This window comes from Camelus bactrianus, chromosome 5 (assembly GCF_048773025.1).
Source record: "Camelus bactrianus isolate YW-2024 breed Bactrian camel chromosome 5, ASM4877302v1, whole genome shotgun sequence".
Taxonomy (NCBI): Eukaryota; Metazoa; Chordata; class Mammalia; order Artiodactyla; family Camelidae; genus Camelus; species Camelus bactrianus.
The window spans coordinates 94845826-94870898 of NC_133543.1; the positions used below are offsets into that span (position 1 = coordinate 94845826).

Here is a 25073-nt window from a genome sequence, read left to right on the forward strand (position 1 = left end):
TAGGTATGAGGTGTATCTCATGGGCCAAGTATAGGTCCCGTGTCTGTGCTCTGGCTGCCAGGAAGGGAGATGAGGGAATGTCCACTCTTCTTCGGCCTCTGTCGGAGGTGAGACTGTGTATCTTTGTGACAGCGTTCCTGAGATAAGCCCATGTGGGTGTCCTGGCTTCACTAGGGTTTTTTTGTCCACAGATGTTCAGCCTAGCATGTTGTCTTGGGCAAACAAATTCTACTCTCATGGGCAGTGTTCAGCACTTTGTAGCTGGTGGTTCTGTGCTCTTAGCATTAACCGTGCCTTACAAGCACCCCGGGGAAGCTGCTGAAGGAGCAGGATGTGATGTCCATGGCTTGCCCAGGTCTCTGAGTTACGACAGTAGGTGGGGCATTAGAATTTGATTCAGACCAGATTTAACCACATTTGGAATTTACCTTTTCTGAAATTACAGGCTAGCTTTATGATCCAGTTTTGTCTCCCAGTCTTTCTGTTGGATTTAGGGATTCGGGGATTCCCTTAGCTCTTCTCCGTCATCGTCTTGGACCATGTGTCTGTGACTCTTGAATATGTGAGTCCATTAGCTAGATTATCATGTTTTTGTAAGTCCAAAGAACTCGTAAATCTTCTGGAGTAAGTTCACATGTTTCCTCACATGTATTTTCAGAGTTGCGTTTACTCTCTTGTGGCGTTACAGAATATATTAAAACCAGTTTACCAGGAGGGGAAACAGATGTTACTTCTGTGGGGTACTTTGTTAGGGTAGAGTATTGCCTACACTCGAAATGTTTTTCTTGTTGGCCTACTGTGCCAGCTGAAATCTCATCATTAAAATCTGAATTTTGGCTTAAGATCAGTGGTCCTCAACCTTAACACGTTAAAATCTCCCAGGGAATTAAAACTAACATCATCAGAAAGTAACCGAACACACGCAACAGTGTTAGGGTCCCACACTAGAGCAATTCTGCAGACTCTCTGGGAGTGGAGTCCAAGGAGCTGTGACTTTTACCATCTCTTTAAGAGATTCTAATGTGTAGCCGGTGTTGAGAACTCGTGGATTCAGTCTACCACCTGGCAGGGGCAGCCCGTCCATCTGTGTTTTGGCGCATATGAGCACAATGGAGAAGTCCCTTCCACAGTTAACAGCTGAGACTGTTCCTTGCCTTTTTCTCTTCCTTGTGCACCCCAGGATGAACTCCTATTAATTGGGGTCACCTAAGCCAGCCTCTTTCTGCAACTTCAAAGAGCCCAGTTGCCATAGGACTGTGGGATTTCTAGTCATGACACTGTTTCTGAAAATACTTCCAAGAGGCTGAGCTCACAGGAACGTCTATTTGCTTCATAACAGTAGCACATGTTTAAATCAGGCTGTAAACATTCCAACTTCTCTTTCATTTTACATTTACTTTCTGGAGGTGATCTGCACATAATCATTTGCGTGGTTTCCAGAAATATTTCTGTCTGTAGTAACAGCAGATGGCGGAGCGTTTTTCACGTGCCAGGTTGCGTTTATTCTACCATAGCGCAATGTGGAAGTGATCATGGCCTCTTTCAAACGTTCTAACTCCCCGTGTGCATTTCAGTTGTGGTGGGACATTCTTCTCGCATATCAGTTCAATATGTTGTAGATTTACTTGGAATCCTTGGAATTTGTGCATGGCATAGTCACATGAGAAGTACTTTGAAAAGAAATATTTTTGAGGCCTAATGATTAAAGGTCATCGATTCCACAGACGTTTCATAAGCATTAGCTGTGCACTAAGCCAGTGGTTTTCCACTGGGATCGGTGGCTTGGACCCCAGGAAGGATTTTGGAAATTTGCAGGGTCGTTTTTAGTTAACGTAATGATTAGTGGGGGTGCTCCCGGCACTTGGTGTGCGAGGACCCAGAGGTATTAGCTGCCCTGCAGCGTGCAGGACAGTCCCCTCCAACAAGAACGGTCCTGCACACCCGCCCCCACCCCCAATCTGTCGAAAGGACGTTAGTGTAGGTGAAAAAGCTGTTTGTGATTATCTGAGCTGAAAACCTAATTGTGCTTTTCATATAAATAAACACAAAGATTTTCTGCTTTGGCATGGACTTAATATATAATGACTTTTCCAGGAAAATTGTAACTCGAATTGTAAATGTAACTTAAGGGAAAATTGTACTTTGCTTTATTTGGAGTCAAAAGTTAGCTGCCCTCACGTAAAGTCATGTCTCTGATGGAGTCCTGCCTGTGGTGCTTGAGTCACAGAAAACCCGTCTGTGCCCACCTGCATTTGTGAGTCTCACCTCCATGCAGACTCCACGCATAGGGGCAGGCAAAGGACAGCTTCACGTGTCCTCTGCTGGCGGTGTGCCTGAGCACTCATAAATTCATAGTATGTTATCATGAATTAAACATTGTTTTTCTTATTTTCACAACTCGGGCATTATATTGAGTTGAGATGGTGTGTGTATGTTATGTGTCTGTACTTTTTTTTAATTTCTTTTGGGGGGGTGGGTAATTAGGTTTTTATTTATTTATTTTTTAATGGAGGTACTGGGGATTAAACAAGCACACACTATACTGCTGAGCTATATCCTCCCTTGTCTGTTTTTGAAAGTGTGTATGTGAATATGCTATTTATAAATTCCATTATAAAAAAAATAGAGGAAGCATTAAAGCATATTTGGGTCTAAGGGGGCGATGGAGGTGTCAGGGTTTGGGGATTGGGATCAGGTTTGCTTGTTACGGAGACTGACTTGTCACATGATGGTGGAAACGGGCTGGGACAGACCAGGCAGAGAGAGAGCTGAGCTAAGACAGTGGCTATCGGGGCAGCTGGTAAGGTTCTCGTTGATTCCCCAGGTCAGACCTGGGATTCAGTCCCCAGCCATCTAACCACTTCCCTAGATTGTCCCAGAGGCTGGGGTGACATGGGGTGGCACAGAGCAGACGGAGAGATTTGGGGGCAAATAGAATCTACTCGACAGTGAATTTGGGAGATACGGGAATGGGAACTCCAGGATGTGTCTGATTCTGTGAAGTGTCTGGTGAGGAAAAGAACACAAGCCTCACCTGCAGAATTAACACAGACTCTCTAACATCCGTGCCCCAGTTAAGTGTAGGTGGGGAAACGGTTATTCATTTATTTTCTGTGTAATTTCACTTACCTGTTGCTTTCATTTAATTTGGCACAACTCCTCACTTTGTTTGGAAGAAGACTTGAATCACAACACAGATTCTGAAGAAACAGTGATGTTACAGAGCTAGCAAATATGATTTTCATCTGGAGTGCAATTTAAAAACACTAACATGTGCCAAATGGGAGAAGCCTTCTTAACGCTTTACTCCGACAACAACGATACCTTCCCCATATTATCTGTTGCTGTTTTTATGTATTTCCTTTAAATCTTGTCTTTAGATATGTATACATGTATTTGTATGTGTATAATGTATTTTATGCCATATACTTAAAGATGTAATGTTATAGTCATATTTTATACAGGTAGTCTAGGAGTCAAGTAAAATGAAATATGTGAACAATATTTTGAATTATTCTTCCTCTCAATTTCCATCTGGGTATCCATCCACCTACCCACCCAGCTATAGGTTTCTTTTGACTTTTTTGGGGGGGAGGTAATTAGGTTTTGTTTAATTTTTTATTTAATGGAGGGTACTGGGGATTGAACCCAGGACTTCATGCATGCTAAGCACGCACTCTAACCACTGAGCTATACCCTCCCCCCCGAACACTCTATGGGATATCTCTATTTAATTGTCCTGCAGGCATCTCAGGATAAACACATCAAACACATCAAAACTTACCTCTTGAATTCAACCCCTACCCTGCCCTTTTACCCCCTCAGCTTCCCCATCACAGTAAACGGTTCCATCATCCATCTCATTGCACAGACCAAAAGCCTGGATCTCTCCCTGCACTACATCAGCAAGTCCTTTTATCTCTGCCAACAAAATAGACCCCAAACCAATCATTTCTCTCTACCTTTACTGCTACTACCCTCTTCCAGGCAGCCATCACTTTTCACCTTAAGCCTCCTTCCTGGTCTGCTTACACCAGCCATTCTCACCTCTCCAGAGTCTGCTCTTAAGAATTCTCCTGCTTAATATTCAGTATCTTGTAGTAACTTATGTTGAAAAAGAATGTGAAAACAAATTATATATGTTCATGTATGACTGTAGCATTATGCTGCACACCAGAAACTGACACAACATTGTAAACTGAGTATACTTCAATAAATATATATATGCGCACGCGTGCGCACACACACACGCACGCGTGCGCACACACACACGCACGCACACACACACACACAGAATTCCTCTGTTTAAACTTCTCCAGTGGCCTCCCAGTGTACTTTTGAAACAACCCAGATTCCTCCCCATGGCACAGAGGCTTATGGGATCTGACTCTGGCCTGCTTTTCCAAATTCATCTCATGCTCATGTCCTTACGCTAACTCACTGTACTCGGCCACCTGATGGCCATCTCCGTGTTTCTAAGACCCCACGTTCTTGCCTGCCTCACAGCTCTTCCATGTGTGCTTTTTCTCTGCCAGAAGCTCCCATCCTCACTTTGGGACGCACTAGCTCCCAATCCTGTGGAAGTCACTTTAGATGCCATTTAAGGAGCCATCCCAGGTCTCTTTAGTGAAAGTAGACTTCTTTTCCTACACTCACCACAACTGGCAGTTCGTGCGTGTGTGTCTGTCTGTTTCCCCCACTAATTGTAAGCTCCGTGAGGCAAAGACTGTGTTTGTCTTGTTTATGTAGTAGTCAGTCAATATATGTTTGATGAATGAGTGAACGAATGCTCCTTCCTTAAGCCAGCTCATGGAATTATCTTGCTGCCAGGAATTGAGAGCCAAGGCATTGCTAGGCATCCTCTATTACATTGGAAGCTCTTTTGTAAAAGAGGCTTCTCTTACCTTTGCAATACTTATTTTTGTCCAGATCATGTTTGTTTGGGACTCAGGTTGATGTTAGCGGTCAGCTCCCAGCCCTATGTCTGAGGTTGGTGCCACATTTATTAAACCAACATGGATAATAGAGGTTGCATTGCCTTTAAGGGAGATATAATTTTACCTTTGAGGCCAAAGGTGGTGGGAGGGGGCACGAGGGCACTATATTGAGAGAAGCAAAGAGAGAGAACATGTAGACCCAGTCTGTCCCAGACTGCCATTGCCAAAGACACGGCCTGGTGTAGTGGTTGAAAGCATCATGGACGGAAAACAGGTCCTTTAAGGACAGTTTATCTTGGGAAGCAGCAGTCCCATCAGGATTTTCCCTCGTGGCATTAATGTTCAACACCTGAAAAATTCTTGCTACATGTTTTTGCTCTACTGCCAATCTGGGACCTTTAATTAAGATTCCCCAAACCCCTGAGCTTGTGATCAGCTCAGCCCCTACCTGGTAGTAACTGCTTTTACAGGAGGAAATTCTGGAACATACAGCACAATAGGCCACTTCTCACTGACTGCCTCTTACCTTACCTTATTATCTTACCTTATCCAACACTGTGTCTCCATCAAGTTACATCCTTAATGAGGTCGTTTGCTCTGCGTACACCGTGAGATTATATCTTAGAAGTAATACATTTTCTGCTTTCTGAGGTATGCCTGAGAGGGTAGCCTCTTCAACTGTGGAAAGAATTTTCCGTTTAACAGAGGACCTTTATAGCTTGTCCCAGCTTTCAATCATAGCTTTAGTTTTTGATTCTTTAACAGTGGCACGTGGCAGTAGGAACATTTGCATAACAGCTTAGCTCAGCCTTACAAGTAGCCTCTTAAAGGAGTGAGGGTCAGTTGATGCTAGCATGATAGGAAAGAACGCTGCATTCTTGTTGGTGTTAATAATATCTGAATATAGTTTGCATAATTAAAATCCACAATCGTATACTTTTTTCTGGCTTTACTGAGATATAATTGACGTGTAACCCACAATAATATCTTCATCTTAGCTTTGCTCCAAAATTATCTTTCCATCTTCTCTACCCCATATACGTAATGTGTAGCAACATTGATTTCATATTTGCTTTCATCTTTTTTTTTTTTTTTAGTTTTTTCTGTAAATACATATTGAGCCCCCTCTCTGTGTCAGGAAATATCCAGAGAGTAAGAGGGTAAAAAACAATGGCTGATGATTTTTCAAAATTGCAGAAAGACGAGACCTCAGGTTGAAAGAGGACAGCTAATCTCAAGGAGGGTAAACAAATCTGCAGCTGGAATGATTGTTGTATAAAATTGTAAATCCAACATAAAGAGAAAATCTTAAAGGCTGAGAGAAGAGACGGATTGCCCCTAGAAGGATGACTCCTTGACGGACAGTGCATTTCGTAGCAGCAGCAGTAGATCCTAAACCTGTCATCAAAATGGGATGCAACAATAAGGACCTTCTGGATCACACAAAGACTAGCAGAATTTTTTACTCTCAGACTTTAACTGAAAGAATTACTGAAAGTGGGATTTCAGAAAGAAGGAAATCAAACCCAGATGTAGGTTCCACCCTTACAGAGCAGTGGCCCAACAAAGAAATCAGACGTGGTCATAAACTTAAGTAAGCTACGTAAATGGCTGCCTCTGCATTAGGATTTGAATACAAACAAAATGTTTTTCAGTTGCATATATAACTGCTTAGACTTGGTACTGATGTTTGAAATTCTTCTGTTTGTGACAAATTGCTTTCATTTCAGACAGGGATATTTAATGAGAGATCAGGGGATAGGATCCAAGCCATCTATGAACTTCCTAAAATATAGTGGTGTATTTTGCATATGTGTAGTTTTCCTGCAGGCAGGATTCATGGCTTTTATCAGACATTTAAAGGGGTTTAGAACCTGGACAAGTTTAAGAACTCCTGGATTATGGTCTTGTCCCCTATTAAAATGAAATTACGTCAGTACTGAACTTGCTTTGAAGATGAGATAGGATGATCTGAATTTGAATATTGGATCCGTAAGTATTGGTTACGTTGTGGCACTGTTGAGACCCTGGACAGATTATTTGTACACTGTACAGTGTGCAGCCTGTGCGGCCAAACACAGCAGCGGTGATGCTGACTCCCGTGGCTTTATCTCACCGTCACAATCGGTGTTTGCTTCTAGCTGTTATAATTTCCTGAAGAGAGTCACTAGTGAGCTATCAGAAAAAACGGAGCTTCTAAGTGACCAATTTTAGGGTATAATGATAGGCTAGTGCTGTTGTTTTGGTAATTGAGCGCATGTTTTGTGTAATACGTTGTCCCAGTGTGCAGAGGGGAGGGTGGGGGAGGCGGTGTTCTGTTCAGCCATCCTCTCTCCCAGTGAGGTTTGATACTAAAACAGCTATTAATTGGTGGCCAGTATAGCTTGTGTTTTTATGGTACAATTGTAGTGTATGTCAGATCTGTGCGCGTTACGTGTAATTTTACTTCCACTTCTCCACTCATTCGGTGGTTGTTTACTGAGTGCTAGTGTCAGGCCGTTTACTGTGCTCAGTGTGGTCAGGGATATGGGGTGGAGTATGGTGGTTCTGTCCCTGAGGAATTACCTTGGATTCGGTTAGAGGGTGACAGATCATCACCAAATCCTCAGTCCCAGCCTAAGACCTAGTTAGGTCAAGAAGAAGCTGTTCTTAAGAGCAGGGTTTTCCCAGCCTGCCCCTTGGGGTGTCAGCCTGAAGGTATAACTAAGATCAGAGAAGCGTGCTGAGGAGCCGCGGGCATCCTCAGATGCCACAAATGTCAGAACATCTGTTTAGCATGCATACTTGTGATCATAATAACACAATCTGTTTCTAAAGCTGTTACACCAGAAGGTAGATCCCAGACACTGATCAGATGTGTCTTCTTCCCCCAAAGCCCAGGGCCTCCTTGTGGCTTTGCAGCACCCCCAGGGGCAGGGATAAAGTGCCCTAATCTTAGGACTGGGGTGCCCATCCTGCTGGGGAGAAGATAGTTTCCAGTTCCATTTCCATTTCCTGTCTGCAGGTCTATTTCCTCTCTCAGGACATGGAAATCTCTTAGAGGGTGAAACGAAGTGGTTTATCACAAGGTTACCTACAGCAAGGAGCCAGTTAATATACCTCTTAAAGTGAGCTTATATTTCCTTTTTCAGTGGTGGAATCCTCCCCCTTTTTGTGTGTAATGCTGAGAGAGTCTCAATTTCGATTGAATAAGGTCATAATCTCTTCTTGTTTTTACTTTAAAAGAAGAACATTTTTATAGAGCTTAAACGAAATGACAAGGACAGCTAGAGTTTTGAGACGGGACTTCTGAAGAAAATGCTGAATTTTAAAGGATATTGCAAAATGGTCTCTGGTCTGCCAGCCTCCCTTCCCTAGTTATCTGCAGTTAGATTACAACTCGGGCTTCCGCAAACCCATTTAGAGAGATAAGAAATTCATTTAACTGTATTGTACTCTGACTTGTAAATGAGATTCAAGGTTGATTGTTTAATAGGTTGGGGTTTTAAACTGAAATTCTCTCCCATGTCATTTTATATCTATGTGATTCACCATAAAGATTGGTTTAGAAAATTGCAAGAATACTGATGTTCTTTTATTCTTTTCAGTTAACTTGAGGTTACGATTTTTAAAAAAATTGATTCTGGCCTCTTCTTTGTTTCCCTCAAACTACCACTTTCTTTGCCATTCCTAGAACTAGTTGGAGCATTTATTTAGCCTAAAAATAGAATAAGTACAATTTTGGTTTTGTTTGGAAAAGCTAAAGGCAAGCACACTTCATACTGTTCTTCCCCGAAAATGGGAAACCAAGTGTCTGATCCCATGTTTTTATCATCAGGTTAAACATACTGTGAGGTAGATATATTTGATGAAAATAGTAGCTCTCCCGAAGGGAATGCTCGTGTGTGTGTGCGCGCGCGCGCACTGTGACTTTCGGGGTGAGTAGACATGTGCAGGGCCTTGCTTGGGGGGTAGGAGGGTTGACTACTGGGATAAGCATCCTGTCTACAGGAGGCTTCCTTCTGTGTCTTCTCTGAAGTCTTTATCCCTTACCTGTTCTTTCCTGAGAGCCAGCAAGTCTCCCTGGCCTTTAGACAATCACATTCACAGTGGCCCCCTTGCCGGCGGCATCAGGGGCCTCTTTGCCCTGTTCTTTGCTGCCCTGGTCGCCAAGTGTGTTGGATTTGACTCTAGGTCTCGCGTGGGTGAACATCAGCACCACAGCGCTGAGGCAGAAGACGCAGCAGGTTTAACTTGCCTCCTGGTGCCCCTGGTGAACCCATCCTGGGACACATTAAACACCTATTTGAGAGTCTGTCCTGTGCCAGGCACAGTCTAGGTGTGTGAAATACACGTGTGAGACCCACAGGAGTCACCACGCGCTTGGAGTTCGCGTCCGGCTCTTTGGTCACTTTCCGTTGCCCCCGCTTCTGGAGTCGGGGGTCATTTCCCCTCATATGTTCATACCTATGACGTGTATTCATGTGCTTGGCCTTTTTTGGTTTCTTTTTCTTTTTTTTCTTTTGCTTCTAATTTAGCGTAACAGGTGTATAAGACACCGCTGCTGCCCTCAGGGAGTTTGGAGGAGAGGGACAGACAGGCGCACGTGAGCACTCTGCTGCCCAGCAGGCCTGACGCGTGCTCTCGTGAAGGCCGAAGTAGCGGCTCTCAGGGGGGCTGGCAGAAGGAGAGAGCAACTCTTCAACTAGGACAGGGTTCTTTATGACAGGAGTGCTGTTCAGCTGAGCCTTGTGTTCACCTGTGAACGCCTGGGGGATCTGGCAGTGGGCTGGGGGGATGGATTTGGCTGGAGGTGAGGCTGGAAGGAAGGGATGGGCAAGGCCAGGGGTCGGAAGGCCTTGACTGCAGGCCAGGGCATCTGGAGACAGAGGAGTCGGTGAGCCCCACAGTCCCACAGAAGCCATCACTTGGCTTCTGTTTTAGGAGAATAACTGATAGCTGGGTGCCGGCTGCATTGAGAGCAAAAGCTGAGGGGGGCAGGGAGCCCCACTGGGTGATTTTCTTTCATTTATTCTTTTACTCATTCAACATATACTTAGCTGAAGCTTGCCTTGTGTTTATAGTTAGAGGGGATTGCCAATCTCAGATGCTATTTTAAGAAGAGTGGAACCAATTTAACGCTCAATCTCATCATTCAAGCTTGAAGTTTACATTTTGGGTTTTGTTTTTTTTTTTGGTTTTTTTTGCTGAGTGACTGCAGGATACATTTTGGGGGGCGGGGAGTGGACATCTCAGTCTCTTCTGCCGAGTTGCCCTTGCTCTCTGCTCACTGGTCAGCGGGGTTGAAAAATGTAGCAGTCTGCTCTGCCGTAGCACAGGTAGCTCCTGTCCCTCACAGTGGCTGGATGAGTCAAGATTTAATTAAGAGAAAACCGATTTCATTTATGTTCTGTGATAAGAGCTACAGAGAAAAAATTTAGATATATGATGGGTTGTCTTGTCAAAAGGCTTCCGCTGCTCCAAAGGAGCCAGCCTACTTCTCTTGGTCAAAGAAGGATGTTGCATTTTAAACATGTCGTGGTTGTTATTTGCTGTACTTTTTTTTTTTTTTTAAAGGTAGGAAATGTTGTTCTTGGGACTAAGTTAAATGATGCTCAGCATAAAAGATGTGATGTGGAACAAAGCCTGCAGACTGTGACTAATTGACATGCACTGGGCTAATGAGAAGACAGTGTGTAATCAGCAGCGGAACACATACTCACAAAGGCTCTCCTTCTCCCCCAGGACTTCCTTCGCCGGGCATCTGGCCGGGATTCTTGTTGGACTCATGTACACTTGTGGGCCTCTGAAGAAGATCATGAAAACCTGTGCAGGTACAGAACAGAACACCTTTGCAGGACAAGCGGGAAGCTTATTTTCATTTTAATGGAAACAGAAGCAACCCCACATTTCCCTGTGGTGCAGCTTAGGAATTCCCTAATAGGCCCTTTTTAAACCAAGAGATCAGCCAGCTGGTGCTGTTCCTCGCACTGTTCTGCAGAAGAGGCTGCAAACCCAGATTTTAAACCTGAGGCTTTCTTTGGGGACAAATAGCAGTATATATTTATACCCACAGCATTATTGCTACTCATGGAAAACCACAATTTCCTTGCCATTCAGAGAACTAAAGCGGGTTTAAAATATGCTTTTTTCTATAATATTCCAATAATTCCTGTGCATGCAAGGCATGGTTAAAAAAAGAAAGACAAATATGTCCTGAAGTGCAAGGCCAGTATTTTAAAGAATTCAGAATGACCATTGGGTCCCTGGTGGGCGAGATATATTCATGCATGGCCAAACCAAGTCTGTTATTGCTTGAAGCTTGGCTTCTGCTTTTTAATTAAATTTTTTTCCTTCTAATGAATGCTCAATGAAAATATTTTATTTAGAAACATAAGAATTTTTTGACCTCTTCATTTAAAACACTATACTGGTCTTATAAGAAAACTGTTTTGCAAACACTTGTTCTGTAGACCATATGAGTTCCAATCTTTCATCTTTTATTCATGGGAAATCTTCTGAGACTATTTTACCTTTTCTTGAACCATATATAATTTGTTTTCACGGTTTGTGCCGATGACTGGTATTCCTGAGAACCATATAATATTCATGATATTAGAGAGATTTTCGAGCGTTGTGCCTTTATTAGCTTGTTGTATTCACTTTCGGGTGATTTTTACAGGCTGTGTTGCGTTGAAGCAGATTTTTATTTTGCTACATTTGCCTATTACTGTTTCTAGTGTGTGTGCTTGGAGGAGGCAGCAGGAGCTTCATCTATTGAAAATGTCCTTTTTTATTATATTTTTGATACAACTTAATTATGGAAATCTAGTAACGAGCTTTGTTGTCCAAATGCTCTCCTTACTGATAAAGGAAAGGAAATGAGTCTTGAGAGTCTAATGTTTTGTCTCCTTTTTTCCTGTGTGTCTGAAGATTAAGTGGTTAGTAACTTTTTCTAAGACATATTATGAAATTTAGGCAATCATTTTGTTTTTAAAGAGGATTTTCCCCACAATTATAACATTTAAGCTCTTAGTTTACCTTCTTAAAACCTTGCCTATTTTCTATGGAGACTTACTCTTACATCATTCTATTTTCAAAGTAATGCAGTAGAAAATTAAATACCAAAAGTTGAAACACTCAGTGCTGTTTACACATGGCCTGCAATTTCTCTGCCTTTTTTTCCTGTGAAACCGGAGAAAGGTCAAGAGTGATCTGAGAATTGAGGTGACACAGGAGTCCTGTGGAAAATGATCACGCACGTGAAGGCTGCTGTCCCAGAACTCCTGGGAGAGAGCATCACACTGAAGGTGCCCCCCGTCGCTCCTCCCTCTCTCCCTTCCAGCAGTGCTGAATTGCCTATCCCATCACCCCTGTAGGGATGAGAGAGGGGAAGTCCCTTAGGAAGGGCGAGAGCGTGGCCCTCCTAACTCCCTTGTTGGGGACAAGTTCTCTCTGTAGCCAGAATATCTCTGCTCGTGCAGAGATGTACAAGTAGAGATGGTCTTTGAGGTCATCTCTCAAAGACCAAGCTTGGACTTTTGGAAGGCAAAGGCCATCTCATGTCAACAGGAACCTTAAGGACCTTCAGAGAGTAAAAGTTAGGGTTTCATCATCCCCCCAAAATACATTCTGTTCACTGTAGGGCTAACCCCAAACAAAAGAAAGAGCTTACTATAACACTTGTTTGGAAATCATTTAAAATGAGGTGTTATCTCACACCAGTCAAAATGGCCATCATTAAAAAGTCTACAAATAATAAATGATGGAGAGGGTGTGAAAAAAAAAGGAACCCTCCTACACTGTTGGTAGGAATGTAAATTGGTACAGCCACTATGGAGGACTTATTGTTTGATACAGCCATCCCACTCCTGGGCGTATAAATGGAGAAAACACTAATTCAAAAAAATACATGCACCCCAGTGTTCATAGCAGCGTGGTTTACAATAGCAAAGACGTGGAAGCAACCTAAATGTTCATTGACAGATAAATGAATAAAGAAGATGTCGGTGTGTGTGTGTGTGTGTGTGTGTGTGTGTGTGTGTGTGTGTGTGTGTGTGTGTGATGGAATATTACTCGGCCATAAAAAAGAGTGAAACAGTGCAATTTGCAGCAACATGGATGGACCTAGAGATTATTATATTAAGTGAAGTAAGTCAGACAGAGAAAGACAAATATCATATGATGTTGCTTATGTGTGGAATGTAAAAAAAAATAACAAATTGTATTTACAAACCAGAAATAGACTCATTGACGTAGAAAACAAACTATGGTTACCAGGGGGAAAGAGGAGAGGAGGGATAGATTAGGAGTTTGGGATTAACAGAAACACATTATTATATATAAAATAGATAAACAACAAGGACCTACTGTATAGCACAGGGAACTATATTCAGTTTCTTATAATAAGTCATAATGGAAAGGAAACTGTATATGTGTATGTGTGTGTGTGTGTGTGTATATATATTTATATGTGCAACTGAATCGCCCTGTTGTACCCTTGAAACTAATGTTGTAAATTGACTACACTTCAATAAAAAATAAGAACTAAAAAAATAAAAATAAAAATAAAAATAAATGACTTAGACCTTTATTACAGAGAATCTCTTAATTGTTGAAAAGGTAGTTACAGCCTTATGGCTATTCTGTTCCATTGGATGATGTATCTAGTTTTATGCCAGTACTGTACTGTTTTGTTTATTGTAGCTTTATAACATAAATTGAAATCAGGAAGTGTTAAGATGGCAGTTATCAAAAAGACAAGAGATATCAAGTGTTGGTGAGGATGTGGAGCAAAGGGAACCCTTGTACACTGTTGGTGGGAATGTAAATTGGTGCAGCCACTGTGGAAAACAGCGTGGAGATTCCTCAAAAAATTTAAAATAGAAATACCATGTGGTCCAGCAATCTCATTTCTGAGTATATAGCCAAAGGAAATGAAATCAGTATCTCAAAGAGATATCTGTACTACCATGTTTGTTATAGCATTATTCACAATAGCCAAGATAGGGAAACAACCCAAATGTCTGTCCATAGATGAATAGATAAAGAAAATGTGGTATGTATATATGTAGAATGGAATATTACTGAGCCATAAAAAGAAAGAAATCCTGTCTTTTTTGACAAAATGGATAAACCAGGATGACATTATGCTAAGTGAAATAAGCCAGAGGAAGACAAATACTGTATGATCTCACTTATATGTGAAATCTAAAAAAGTTAAACTCACAGAACCAGAGAGTAGAATGGTGGTTTCCAGGGGCTGGCAAGTGGGGGAAACGAGGAGATGTTGGTCAAAGGGTACAGACTTCCAGTTATATGATGATTAAGTTCTAGGAATATAATATACAGCATGGTGACTACAGTTAATAACACTGTATTGTATATTTGAAATTTATAAAGAGAATAGATCTTAAGTGCTCTCATATACATACACACACAAAGGTAAATATGTGAGGTGATAAATGTGTTAATTAACTTGATTGTGGTAATCATTTCATAATGTATATGCGTATTAAATCATCACATTGTATACCTTTTAAAAATTCACATTGTACACCCTAAACATGTACCATAATAATTTGTCAATCATACCTCAATAAAGCTGGAGGGAAAGCTTATGGCTACAATTAAAATGTCTGTTTCCTTCATCTTTAGGCATTTTTCCCTCCAATACTGGTTACCCGAGACAGCAATACTACTTTAATAACACAGGTAAGTACTTTATTTCATTTAATACACTTAAACTTATTTTTTGAAATTACAGTGTTTGCTGCTATTGAGTTACATTAATACGAGCTTGAGCTGTTGTAGAGTACTTCCCACATTGTGTACTCGTGCCTCTAAAATGACTCAAAACTAGGTAGAGGGGCAGTTGCATATTTGGGTGCGTTGTTAGAGAACTCCAGGGAAGGAGATAACTGATGTGAAAATACTGTCTGATTGGTTTGAAGTCTCAGATACAGTAAGATTCATACTGGACTCAGGTCCCTTGATTTTCAGCCTGAGACCATATTGCTGGTTAAGTGTGTTAGAATTTAGTTTCAGATACACAGTTCTCCTCCTCACCTGCGTATTCAGGAAGAACTATGCTTATCTAAGGGGCTAAGATAGGCATTCCTCTAAAAGTTAATACCATGTGACTTACAGAGGGGAATGTGTTTCTTCTAGATGTCTATATAAATAGGTAGAAAGGACTTCCTACTGAGGCATATGATGTGTTTTAGGCTAAGGCCCTTACATTCAAGCCTGGAGAGGCTGCGCCATAATACCCTGGATCAGCACTAGCAGACAGGATTTAAAGCAGCCATGGGCTCTGGACACATCGGGTGTCTGCTGTAGCCCTGCCTACTGAGAACTGCTGTCACTTAAATCTGGGGTCAGCTCTCTTTCCTGTAAGGGGCCAGAGAGCTACTGTTTTAGACTCCAACAGCTTTGTTGGCCATGTGTTTTCTCTGCTGCAACTAGTCAACCCGTTGCCATAGCATGAAAGAACCATAAATAATTCATAAGCAATGTGTATAACTGTGTTCCAGTAAAACCTTATTTACAGAAATAGGCAGTGGTTTGTATTTGGACCACAAGCTGTGGCTTTTTGACCCCTGGCTTAAAAATATAAGTACAAAGAATTTCATGTATATATATATGGCACTTGTGCTCTATGTTCCTCACCTGGCTTGGCCAGTAGCACGTTGTGAGTGTCACGTTGTACAAGGGCCAGGCCAGCCACTGTGGGAGAGAAAGAAGGAGCTGTAGTCCCTGCCTCACAGTTTATAACCAGGAGTGAGAATGGAGGTGCCATTCGTTTGAAAAGGTGAAACAATAGAAACTAACAGGACTAATTAAGGTATGGAAAGGTGACTGGTGAACTGTGAGTGGGGTGATACAGAATAATGCAGTGAGAGCTAATAATGACATTCCTTGAGTTTTTACTGAAATATCTCCTTCTCGTAAATGGCCCCACCCACTCTTCTGATTTCATTTGTCACCATAGGTTAATTTGCCTGAGCTTGAACTTCATATAAATCTACTCATTTACTAAGTGTTCTTTTGTATCTGGCTTCTGTCCTTGAACTTCATTCTTTATGATCCATATATTATCGTATGTGTCAGCAGTTTATTCTTTTTTATTGCTGAATAGCATTTTATTGTTTCAATATACCACAGATTTTCTAGACATCATTTTGTTAACTGATTTCTAATTTAATTCTCTTGTTAGGGAACACAGTGTAGTGATCCTTTCAATTTAACAAGACTTTCTTTTGGCCCAGTGTATGGTCTGCCCTGGTGAACGTACCATGTGCCTTTGAAAAGAATGTGTGTTCTGCCATTGTTGAATGTGGTACTCTACACATACCAGTTAGGTCAAGGTGTTTCACCATCTTGTTCATATCCTCTGTGTCTTTACCTGCTTTTGTATCTAATTTTTCCATCAATGCTGAGAGAAAGGGGTTAGATCTCCAACCATAATTATGTAATTATCTGTATCTCCCTTTAATTCTGTCAACATTTTGCCTCAGATGTTTTGTCTTTCACTAAATTTGGAAGAGTTTCAGGTATTATTTCTGTAAGCATTTTTTTCTCCATCAATTTGCTTCTCCTCTCCTCTGGGACTTTAATGACATGCATTTTAGACATTTTGATGGTGTCCCTCAAGCCCTTTAGGCTCTATTTTTTTCAATCTTTTCCCCTCTGTATTCTTCACATTGAATAATTTCTATTGATCTGTCTTCAAGGTCACCAACTCCTTCCTCCATTTTGCTATTGAACCTGATGAACCTATCCAGTGACTTTTTTTAATACTGTATTTTTTAGTTCTAAAATTTCCATTTGGTTCTTTTTTATCGTTTCTGTGTCTCTGCCGAAAACTCTGTCTCTATTCATTGAAAGAGGGTTCACCTTGATCTCACGGAGCATGGTTATTCTGTATCTTCTTTAAAATCTGTCTGATAATTCCAAAATCTGAGTCCTGTCTTGTGCCTGGCACCTGCTGATTGTCCTTTTCTCCTGAGAATTGGTCAGATTCTTCTATTTGTTTTGATTTTGTATGTCCAGTAATTGTGTCTTATATCTGAACATTCATGGTGAGATTTTAGATTCTATTAAAATTCTCTGCAGAATGTTGATCTGTGTTTGTTTGTTTGTTCGTTTCAGTAAGCAGTTTCCCTGGTTAGGTTTAGAACACAAATTCTTTCTTTCTGTGGATTGTGGGTTCCAGTGTCAGTTCAGTTTTCAAATCCTTTACTGTGCTATTTGGGCCTATCCCATGTGTGTACCACTCATGGGATCATCTGATACTTGTGTAGTAAATTATGTAGTAGTTCAGTTTTCAACGCCTTTGCTTCTTTTTTTCCCCTTTGTGTCTATTCATTGCATGCATAGCTCAGGGATAGGCCCAGGGCTTATGTCAGTTGATCCTCAAAAATAGAAGATTCTTTTGTGTAGATCCACATTTCCATGTGGTATCATTCTCCTTATGCCCCAAGAACTTTCTTAACTGTTTCCTCTAGTGCAGGTCTCTTGGTAATCAGTTCTTCCAGCTTTTGTTTTACTAAAGAACTAAAGAATATCCTCCCTTCTGATTTTCATTTGCACCAATGTTAGGCTATTTTTTGTTGTCCCACAAGTCCCTGAGGCTCTGTTTATGTTCTTTGGTGTTTGTGGGCTTCGGTTTGAATAGTGTCTGTGGCCTGTGTGTTCAAGCTTGCTGATCTTTCTTCCTCAGTGTTGACTCTGCTGTCAGTCCCATCTAGTGAATTTTTCTTCTCAGATATTCTATTTTTCAGCTCTAGAAGTTCCATTTAGTTCTCTTTTATATCCTCCATTTCTCTCCTCATTAAATTCATAGTTTTATTTAAATCAGGAGCACAGTTATAATGGCTGCCTTAAAGTCCCTGACTGCTAATTCTGTCGTTTTGCATCTGCTTCATTAGACTGATTTTTCTCCTGGTTATGGGTCATAATTTTTGCTTATCTAGTAAGTTTTGATTGGATGCTAGACATTGTGTATTTTGTAGTATTGAGTGCTAGAGTCTTAAAGAACACTGGACTTTGTTCTGGCACACAGCTAAGTTTCTTGATGATCAGTTTGATCCTTCTCAGGCTTATTTTTCATTTCTTGAGGGTCAGTCTAAAGTAACTTTTACCCTAGGGTTAATTCTGTGTTACCACTGGGTGTTACTTTTCTGGGATCTCTCCTAAATGCCCTTTATTCAGCAAGGACTCTCTACTCTGGCTGGTTTGAATGCAAAGGTCTTCCAGCCCTGCCTGAGCTCTGGGAATTGTTCATTTTATAGCTCTCAGTCATCCTTTGCCTGATCTCATGGAATTTCACCTACATACCCGTGGCTTAATATTCAACATCTACAGGGGACCCCATGAAGATTTCTGGAGGTTTTCCTACACATGTAGTTTTCTCCTTTCCTGTAGTCTGCCCTGCAAATTCCAGCTCAACTCAGGCAGCCTGCTGCGTCTGCTTATGTTCCCCCTCCCTGCACCATCGTCTGGAAAGTGCCTCCAGGCTCCTTTCCTTTATTTCCTTTCTCTCAAGATTCAAAATCTTATACTGCCTATTATACAATGTCTAAAAACATTTGTTTCATATGTTTCCTCCAGTCTTCTACTTGATTAAGTAGAATGGCCAGTCCAGTCCCAGTTACTCATTCCTGGCAGAGGCAGAAGTCCAACTCAACTGTATTAATGCAGTGCATTCAGTGCTTGGCCTTGGGAGGGAGGAGGAGGCTTGCAGTTACTGGAGGTTATCCAAGGGAAGTGGAGTGCTGGGTCTTGATGAATAAGGAGAAGTTAAAGAAAGAAATGAGAGGAAAGGGCTTTTCAGATTTTTATGAAAAGGCCTGTCTGGGACTATCCAGAAGGTACTGGAATGCCACTGAAGGATTCAATCAGTTGAGTGATATTATTGGAGTTACAGTCAAGTTATGTTTTTGATATAGTTCTAAAGGCTTGGATTATGATTATCAATCCTGGCTGTTCATACGAATCACCTGAAGAACTTTTACAACATCTCCATGCCTTGAATTCAACCCAGATCAATTAAATCAGAATAAAGATAGAGACAGGGACTTGGACTTCTTTTTTTTCTTATTTTTTTTTTTTTTTTGAAGCTTCCCAGGTAATTCTAATGGGTTTAGGAACAAAATCATAGGCTAAGATGATTGGGGTTACCTAGGCTTACGGACACAGAGGTGAATACTGTCACTGCCCAAAGAGGAGGCTTCACTCTGAGGCTGTCACCTCTGATGGTTTGGATGCTCAGAATCCTGGAAACGTGGGCTTGGTGCAAGAGAGCTACAGTTGCTGGACAGCACAAGCTCAGCTGCTTCTGTCTGCAGACTCGCCTGAAGAAACGATGTGTGATGATTAGTTGTCAATGAAGCTGATAAATATAGTCATTTGGAAGAGCATTGGGTCCTTTTGGTTGTTGGTTATGGAGGCCAGTTCACACTGACTCGAGTATGAGGTTTCTCAGCCTGTGCGACTAGGAAGAGGTGAACCGGACAGGAAGACCATTTTGGTTCTATCTCCCATTGTGATGTCTCTCTTCCTGCTGACCGTATTCTCTCCAGTAGGCAGGGGACACAGCTTCTAACACCTCAGAGTTGCTAAAGGAAAAGGGGCTTCTCTCCTGGTTCATTTTTTAAATCTCCAAAAGAAACAAGGATGCTCCTCTGGATGAAGAAAATAATAAGAGCACACTACTCAGACATGGCTTGAAAGATCAGTGATTACTAGTCCTAATATCTCGTGTGGCAGCTGAGAAACTGAGGTTTAGAAATGTTAATTTGGCAAAAATCATGCAGATAGTTATAGAATTAGGGCTGAAAATGTGAGCCACTGATTCCTAGCCCCTGCTTTTTCTGTTGTGCAGCGATGTGAGATGGACATTCTACTGATTTAACTTTACAAAATAGGGCAGTTTCTCATACTGACTTTCTTTCTTTTTTTGGGGGGACTTGAAAAAAGGGAAACCCGCTTTTTTCTTCCTTCATATGAAAAGCATAAACCCAGCAGACACACAGATCAGAGAATTAAAGGCAAAAATAAAAGCCCTTTTTACCTTTCTTTCTTTTCCCCTGTAAGATTACCATATTTATATTTCTTCCTCTGAAGTGATTGGATTTCTTCAAAGGCAGAACCACATAAGGCCAGGTGGCCATGCTAATGGTCATCTAGGGAACTTTTATGAGAGCATGTGTATCTCTTACAAGTAATGATTTATTCTTAATATGGCCGTCCTTAGCTGGAAAAGTCTTTATAGGTCAGAGAACCTCATGAATGTTTAAAAAGCTGTTACCAATTTTTCTAATCTTGGTGGTGTTTCTTGATCTCTTTGGCCGTGAAATCCTGGTATGCGTATAAGGAACAGATGGAGTAGTTTATAGAATAATGATAACCAGGATTTCTTTTATTACAGAGCCAAAGTATATAACTACAAAAGAATATTAAACTAGTATTCATTGCAGGATATAATTTAAACTTATTTATCTTAAGTGTTTGATTGTTAGGTTTTTCCAGCCATGTTTATTATGAAGATTTAAAAATATCTGATTGGGCCAGCAGAGCAGCTGTAGACAATTTTTGGTCCTAGGAGAACTGTTCTCATTATAATAAATATTGATGGGGTTTTTTTTGTCCTGTTGAAGACTTATGACTGATGGTGCAGAACCTTTAACCACACTAGTCTCTTTGACTTAAGGCATTAAAACTTTCCCCTCCTCTCTCCCCATGTTTTGTCTGACAAGTACCAAATTAGATTTTATAATATTCAGATGTTTAGAGTTGTAGGCTTAATTTTACTAAGGCCCTGCTAGGTTGGCTTTTAAATAAGAAATAACAAGAAGAAAGATGTTTTTATGTATCAAGAAAATGGTGCCTCCAATCATAGCAAACTTACCTGTCAGTTAAAACTCTATAGATGTGTGTAGTATTTCTGGTATCCATGTAGACAGGTATTCAGAGCTTTGGGGTTATTTTGGATTTTGAATTAGCTGAATAATTTTGAGGGTAAATGCTGCTTAGACCTTCTGTAACAAAATGACTTTCCGCAGGGGTTGAAAGTGGTAATGAGCCATGTGGGAAAGTGCCCATTGTGCTTTTTGTGTTGCAATAAAATAATTGGCACTCTTAGGGAATTGGGCAGTCTCTCTATTCAGGCATTGCTGGAGCATCCCGTGGTATTCAGAGACTTATCCATAAATATTCTATTATGTTTTGAAACAGTTGCCCCTTTCTTTTGTTCTTTGTGAAGTAGATAAATTGATTGTGTTTTGACCATTTGCCCTCATATAAAAGGTTTGGGGTTTTTGTTTGTGTTTTGGCTTTTTTGGTGAGAAGCATAGAAAGCAAGATTTGTACAGTGCCACAGTCCCCTTTGTCTCAGGATATGAAATTTGCTAGTGGCTGTTCCCCAAGCAGTGGGAGCCGAATTTTTCTGATTGTTTAATTGAGTAAAGACCAATTTAAGGAAGAGTGTCCATATTAAAAATTGTATCCAGATCCCACCTCCGTCCTAAATCACTGCAAAGATTTGGGAAATTTGCTTATATCCTTATCCTAATTTAAATATCATAATGTTCATATTCTGACATGGGAAGCATGAGAGAGAATATGGAAATTGGGTTATTGGAGCTATTTAGTAAATCTCCACTAATTTTTACTACATTAGAAGCAAGGCTTGTCAGAATTAGTCCCCTAAATCCTGAACAATTTTATTTTATGTTTATCTAAATCATTCATTTTTGTGACTTTGAAGGACATTAAATAAAATAGTACCAACATAGAAGATACTGAAATACACGATAGATAGAGGAGTATTGTAATAATTAGTAAAAGTGAACAAAGGCTCTGAATAGACCATTCTCCAGAGAAGATATACAAATGGCCAATAAGCACATGAAAAGATGCTCACCACCATTAGTCATTAAAACCACAGTGAGATACCACTTCATGCCCATAAGGATGGTTATAATTAAAAAGACAGGTACTAACAAGTGTTGGTGAAGATGTGGAGCAATACGAACTCATGCATTGCTTGTGTGAATAGAAAATTGTAAAACTGCTTTGGAAGACATTTTGGCAGTTCCAGATGGTTAAATATAGAATTACTATATGACCCAGCAGTTCTACTCCTAGGTCTGTACCCAAGAGAAATGAAATCATATGTTCAAATAAAAACTTATATGCAAATGTTTATAGCAACATTATTTACAGTAAGTAGACAAAAGGTAGAAATAACCCAAATGTCTATCAAATGATGAATGAATCAATGAAATGTGATATATTTCTACAATGGAATATTACTTGGCCATGAGAAAGAATAAAATACTGATTCATGCTGTAACATGAATGAACCATGAAAACATTATGCTGAATGAAATGAGCCGTATACAAAACACCACACATTACCTGAGTTGATTTATGAAATTGTCCAGAATAGGCATAGGTCTAGAGACAGAAAGTAGATTAGTAGTTATTTAGGGCTGGGAGGGTTGGGGGTGATAGCTGAGGGGTACAGATTTTTTGGGGGGATGAGAAACTGTTCTAAAATTGATTGCGGATGATGGCAAGACTCTACGGATATACTAAAAGGCACTGAGTTACACATGATAAATTGGTGAATTATATAGTACATCCGTTATATCTCGTGAAAGCTGTTGTAAAAACAACATAACTGATAGACGCAAATACTTTGCATGACAAATATTTGTATAAATACATATAATTACATTAGATTATCAGCCGAAACTAGATTAGTGTGTTTTATTGTCGTTTCATTGCTTATTTGAAAATAAAGACTTTTAGAGTACCTGAAAGTTTTTATAAGAAATAGTTAGACTGTTTCACTTTTAATCTTGTATATTAGGAAAGCATTTTATTTATAACCAGCACCGAAGTAAATTTTAAAATGGCCTCAAGACCAGTTATTAGAAATTCCAAATATGAATTCTCAATTAACCAGATTCTACCTTACTGTGTTCTTCTTTCTGGCTTGCTTGTGTTTTTTCTATAGTCTTATTAGAGCAATAAGAAGTTTAGACTTAAGCAAATACTATGTTGGGTGATATGGAGACATGGAGACACATAGTGAAAGGTAGGAATTTTAATCAACAGCAAAAAGCACACTAATTAAATATTTGAAACATCATCTTCAAAGGGTATGATAATGGAAGGAGGGAAGGGAAACAATTAGACTACTACTTCGCTTTCATTATACTGGAATTAGCTTGGTAATCTTCTGTGGGGAGAGGTAACCTCTTCCAAACAAATTCCAGAAAAGTGGGTGATTAAAGACAAATGTAAGGAATAAACTCAATCCAACTTGAAAAGATTGATGGAAATAGTTTGCAAAAGCCAACTTTGCCATTTGTTAATTGTGTCTCTGAGTTTGATACCTAAAGCATTAGTTACTGACCAGGTTGTCTCTTCTCTCATTTTATCTAGGAACCAGTTTATCGAAAGTGCTAGTAGTAAAAACATGATCTCTGACATAGAATTGTAGTTAGAGACACATTGGCTTGTGTATCTCAATGTAGTTATTACTGTCTGAAGTGTCATACCCAGCACAGCAGTCCTGCAGTAAATGCACTAAATGTTGGTCTGTCTACCTCTCACTGTATGGAGCCACCAGACAGTAAAGCGTCACCATCATTTCAACCATTCCCTTGACTCCAGGCAGGACTTCACTGAAAATACTCCAAGTACTAAACAGCTCTGAACTGAAAGAATTTGTTCCGTTTGTCAGTAGCCCGTTCCAGCCCCCTCTCCAGGACCACTCATGCCTTCCTCTTCAGCACAGAAGGACTCATTCATATCCAGTCCCATGTTGGGCACATGGACATGACAGTGACAAGAGCATCGTTGCCCACCCTCAGGGAGGCATTCTCCCTTGGTCATCTTTTCTTATTTTGAAGATTATTACTATAATCAAAGTGAAGGCATAAATTATTTTCTTGTCTTTGCTTACAACTTAAGAAGTATGAGAAGGACCTTCCATGGCAGTGTTCCATAACTTTCTCATTGTGCCTGTAGGCTATTCTGGATATCAGGGTTACTTCCCGTATGGCGGGCCGGAGTACTATGATGTACCCAGGAACTACGACATGTACACAGCAGGACTGAGTGAAGAGGAGCAGCTGGAGAGAGCGCTGAGAGCTAGCCTCTCGGACCCAGGTAGGAATTTTGCGCCCTTCATTTATTTTAAAGCAAACGTCACATGGTGAGATGGTCTGAAAAAGAACTATTTGTAGCAAGTGAGACTTTAAGTAGTTTATAAAAAGGCTATGTAGCTGGAAAAATGTGTGCAGATTGTGATTACAAAGAAGGGGGTGTGATGCCCCGTTCCCAACAACCTAAGCTAATGAGGTGCCAGACTATGTATGTATTGTCAAAGTGGTTAGGCCTACTGCACTCAGTGCTTTGGCTTTAAAGTCAAGAACCTTAAAAAAAAAAAATTCTTAGGTGCATGAACAAAGGAATTTACTTTGGAATTCATATCTGCAAAGCAGGCTGTATGTCACTGTTTATCAAAGTGTTCCCCACAAACCTTCCTCAAAATCACGTAGACAGCCTGATAAGAATTCAGAGTCAAGGTTCCACTGCAGACCTGCTGAGCCAGCCTCCTCCGGGGCAGAGCCTAGGCATTTGTGTTCAACCGACTTTCCAGAAAGTTCTTTTACAAACTGTTATATGAAAGCCGCTATGTTTATTTGGCCATCTTTGTTCTGGGTTTGGTTTGTGAGTTTGGGTACCACTGTTTTTATTGTTTTAATAGTGACTAAAAGTCACCTCTTCATTCAGTAAGCATTTATTAAGGTCTTATGTTTCATGTACTGTGTTAGGGGATACGGGAAGGTAAAAAAAAATGGAATCTTCCCCTCTAAAATTTACAGTCTCTAGTAGGAGACATGCCTGCTAGATGCCACAACGCGAAAGTATGATCTTAATGTCAGGTGCCTAAGAGAGGCTCCGGTGAATAGAGGCAGTGAGGGAGAGAGCTTTTCTGAACTAGAGCGCTCAGAGTTTCACAGATGAGGGGGCATTCGAGTTGAACCTTCACGAATATGTAGAGTTTGCAGAGATGTGAAAGGGCCTTCCGGGCGGGAATCGGACGCAGAAGCAGGGCGTGTGGTCAGCCCGCCT

General features: G+C 40.7%; 1 protein-coding gene across 4 annotated transcripts in view; it reads left to right on the forward strand.

The window, feature by feature from the left end:
- RHBDD1 (rhomboid domain containing 1) overlaps positions 1-25073 on the forward strand; it is a 112992-nt gene that overhangs the window by 45181 nt on the left and 42738 nt on the right. For all 4 annotated transcript variants that reach the window (XR_012507190.1, XM_074364405.1, XM_074364407.1 and 1 more), the window contains 3 exons: positions 10662-10750; positions 14574-14630; positions 23964-24104. Coding sequence is in view for 3 of the 4 variants with exons in the window: in XM_074364405.1 (XP_074220506.1) it covers positions 10662-10750; positions 14574-14630; positions 23964-24104 (287 nt within the window). In the remaining variant the exon portion in view is untranslated. The remainder of the gene's footprint in view (positions 1-10661; positions 10751-14573; positions 14631-23963; positions 24105-25073) is intronic.